At 59.2% G+C, this 3355-nt stretch overlaps 1 protein-coding gene across 1 annotated transcript; it reads left to right on the top strand.

Annotated features, from left to right (window-relative positions):
• The first annotated feature begins 368 nt into the window (after positions 1–368).
• On the top strand, positions 369–3047 carry LOC119971017 (dispanin subfamily A member 2b-like). Its single transcript, XM_038806132.1, has 2 exons — positions 369–673; positions 2674–3047. The coding sequence occupies exons 1-2, from the start codon at positions 533–535 to the stop codon at positions 2866–2868; spliced, it is 336 nt and encodes a 111-aa protein (XP_038662060.1). The 5' UTR covers positions 369–532; the 3' UTR covers positions 2869–3047.
• Positions 3048–3355: the final 308 nt, after the last annotated feature.

Genomic DNA, 3355 nt, shown 5'->3' with positions numbered 1-3355 from the left:
ACTCCCTCCATTTTTGTCAGCAACAAACAAGGTAAGAGAAAATGGTGGGTCGCGCAGGTCGGCCAGCGTGGGTCGCGAAGGTCGGCCGGGTAGGGTCCCGAAGGTTGGCTGGTTGGTTAAAAATGAGTCCCCGCAAAAAAAGTTTGAAAAACACTGGGCTAAAGGGATCAAGTGATATGGGGGGAAGGCAGGATCAGGGTATTGAACTTGATGATCAGCCATGATAATGATGAATTGCAGACCAGGCTGGAAGGGCTGAATGGCCTCATCCTGCTTCTATTTTCTTTGTATGTTTCTATGTATGTTACACACTCTAGGAATACTCTGCATCTCACTGCTACAAAATCTTGGGAGTACAGTACAGTACATCTCAGTGTTACAAACTCTTAGACAGTTGCACACCCCAGTGTTAAGCGTGTTGCACTCGGGGCAGTCACTTTGTGCTGGTGTCTCGCCCGCTGCCTATAAATACCCGAATCCGGGGCAGTGTCCCAATTCCATCTGCCGCAGGTCTGCTTTCCTTCCCGGTTAGATGGCGAAGAATCGCGGAAGCCACACAAGCGCCACTACCACCGCGCCATCTCTCCGGGACCACCTGCTCTGGTCCCTATTTAACCTCTCCTACATGAACTTCTGCTGCCTGGGATTCGCCGCGCTGGTTTTCTCCGTCAAAGTGAGTGAGGGGCAGAGACCCCCGGGGGGAGGGGGGCAGAGACCCCCGGGGAGAGGGGGGAGGGGGGGGCAGAGACCCCGGGAGGGGGGCAGAGACGGGGGGGGCAGAGACCCCCGGGGGGAGGGGGGCAGAGACCCCGGGGGGAGGGGGGCAGAGACCCCCGTGGAGAGGGGGGAGGGGGGGGCAGAGACCCCGGGAGGGGGGCAGAGACGGGGGGGGCAGAGACCCCCGGGGGGAGGGGGGCAGAGACCCCGGGGGGAGGGGGGCAGAGACCCCCGTGGAGAGGGGGGAGGGGGGGGCAGAGACCCCGGGAGGGGGGCAGAGACGGGGGGGCAGAGACGGGGGGGCAGAGACCCCCCCCCGGGGGGGGGCAGAGACCGCCGCGGCGGGGGGCAGAGACCCCCGGGGGGAGGGGGGCCTGAGACCCCGGGGGAGGAGGGGGCAGAGACCCCAGGGGGAGGGGGGCAGAGACCCCCGGGGAGAGACAGAGACCCGGGGGGGGGGGCAGAGACCGCCGCGGCGGGGGGCAGAGACCCCCGGGGGGAGGGGGGCCTGAGACCCCGGGGGGAGGAGGGGGCAGAGACCCCAGGGGGAGGGGGGCAGAGACCCCGGGGGGAGGGGGGGGGCAGAGACCCCCGGGGGGAGGGGGGCAGAGACCCCCGGGGGGAGGGGGGGCAGAGCCCCCCGGGGGGAGGGGGGCAGAGACCCCGGGGGAGGGGGGGGCAGAGACCCCCGGGGGGAGGGGGCGCATTCCCGGGGTTGGGAGAAATTCCCAGGATGGGGGTGGTTGATTCCCGGAGTTGAGGAAACCCCGAGGTCTGGGGGCATTCCCGGATTGGGTGGGGGGCATTCCCAGGATGTGTGGGGTATATTTTAGCACTAGTGGGGGATTCCCGGGATTTGGAGGCATTCCCGGGTTTTGGGACGAGCATTATTCCAGGAATGTGAGGAGGGGGCATTCCCGGGATGTGGGAGGGGGGCATTCCCGGGATATGGGAGGTGGGCATTCCCGGGATATGGGAGAGGGGCATTTACGGGATATGGGATGGGGGCATTCCCGGGATGTGGGAGGGGTACATTCCCGGGATATGGGAGGTGAGCATTCCCGGGATATGGGAGAGGGGCATTCTCGAGATATGGGAGAGGGGCATTCCCGGGATGTGGGAGGGGTGCATTCCCGGGATATGGGAGGGGTGCATTCCCGGGATATGGGAGGTGGGCATTCCCGGGATATGGGTGGGGGGCATTTCCGGGATATGGGTGGGGGGCATTCTCGGGATATGGGTGGGGGGCATTCCCGGGATATGGGTGGGGGGCATTCCCGGGATATGGGTGGGGGGGCATTCCCGGGATATGGGTGGGGGCATTCCCGGGATATGGGTTGGGGGCATTCCTGGGCTGCCGCCTCTCCACATCTCCGAGACACTCAGTCGGTGAGATGCTGGGAGGTCAATCAGGATTGAAATGTGAGGGGGTGGGAACAATGAGCGACATCAAACCCAGAAATGGTTCAATTCGGCAGAGGCAAGAACCAAACAGCTTCCTTTTCAGGGAAGTGATGAAAACCTTTGGATGTGGCCACATGGAGAAGGAGAGGGTGGCTGGGAATGCATTGGGAGCGGGTCAACTGTGGGCTGCGGGGTTTGGAAACAGGCCGGCTTATTGGCACGGGGCCAAGCCTGTCTCTCTGTCTGACCCTCTCTGTCTCTCTGCCACCTTCTGTCTCTCTGTCCGGCACTTGCACCCACAGAATGGTGCTTGGAGTTGTCTCGGTTTGAAGGGGTTTGCCCAAGTGTTGGAGAGGAGGTCGGTGTTGGTGATTGGAAACTGTAACAGTTTGGGCTCGGGGTGTACCCATTGTAACAATTCCTCGCCCATTTGATACAGAGCACCTGCAGGTTGGGGGGGGGGGGGGGGACGCCAGCATTGCTAGAGAAATTCAACCCATAAATTGACTGTCATCAGTGAGGTTTTGACCAATTCACATTCCTTTTGTTTAGGCTAGAGATCGCAGATATGCGGACGATTTAGACGGAGCTCGGTTCTTTGCCAGAAGGGCCCGAATCCTGAATATTGTAGCCTCAGTGCTGAGCATCGTGGTGTTCGGAGCCTTCATTGCAATGGCAGCGGCTGGCCTGTTTAATTTGTCCAAAATAGACCCAGAACAAAAAACGTTCATGGAAAGGGGGAAGTGAGGAGAAGCGATGAGGTCCGTGCCTGATTTGTCCATGAGGGAGTTTTGTCATCGAACTCTACGGGCGCTGTTCTTTTCGATAATGTTTGTCCAGTGCTGCAATTCATGCAGCCACATAGATGTGCTTTCTCCGTAACGTGGCCTTGACGGCATTTAATAAAGCAATTTAATAAAGCAATTGACATGTCTGTGCATTCCACGTTTAATGGCAAGCTTCCTATGTTCCTATGTTCCTATGTTCAACTACAAACACAGTACAAAAATGACAGTACAAACAAACCTCATTCTAGCAACCACATCGCACAGAACACATGGAAGACATGATGGGGGAGGGCCACTTAGAAAACCACCATGATTACGCAGGGCCATCAGAATCGTTACACAGAAATTGTTAGGGAACAGGAAGAGGCCATTCGGCCCATTTGAGGGCCGAATCAGCAGGATAGATAAAGGGACAAATTGATATGTGTTTTTTTCCCCCCAAAGGA

This window comes from Scyliorhinus canicula, chromosome 9 (assembly GCF_902713615.1).
Source record: "Scyliorhinus canicula chromosome 9, sScyCan1.1, whole genome shotgun sequence".
NCBI classification, from domain to species: Eukaryota; Metazoa; Chordata; class Chondrichthyes; order Carcharhiniformes; family Scyliorhinidae; genus Scyliorhinus; species Scyliorhinus canicula.
This window is presented reverse-complemented; position numbering and strand designations above follow the sequence as displayed.

What these genes read in the sequence shown, in the direction of transcription:
- LOC119971017 (XM_038806132.1), top strand. Translation starts at nt 533, where the DNA reads ATGGCGAAGAATCGCGGAAGCCACACAAGCGCCACTACCACCGCGCCA. An exon ending in CGCTGGTTTTCTCCGTCAAA is followed by an intron (nt 674 to 2,673) that starts GTGAGTGAGGGG and finishes CCTTTTGTTTAG; the next exon opens with GCTAGAGATCGCAGATATGC.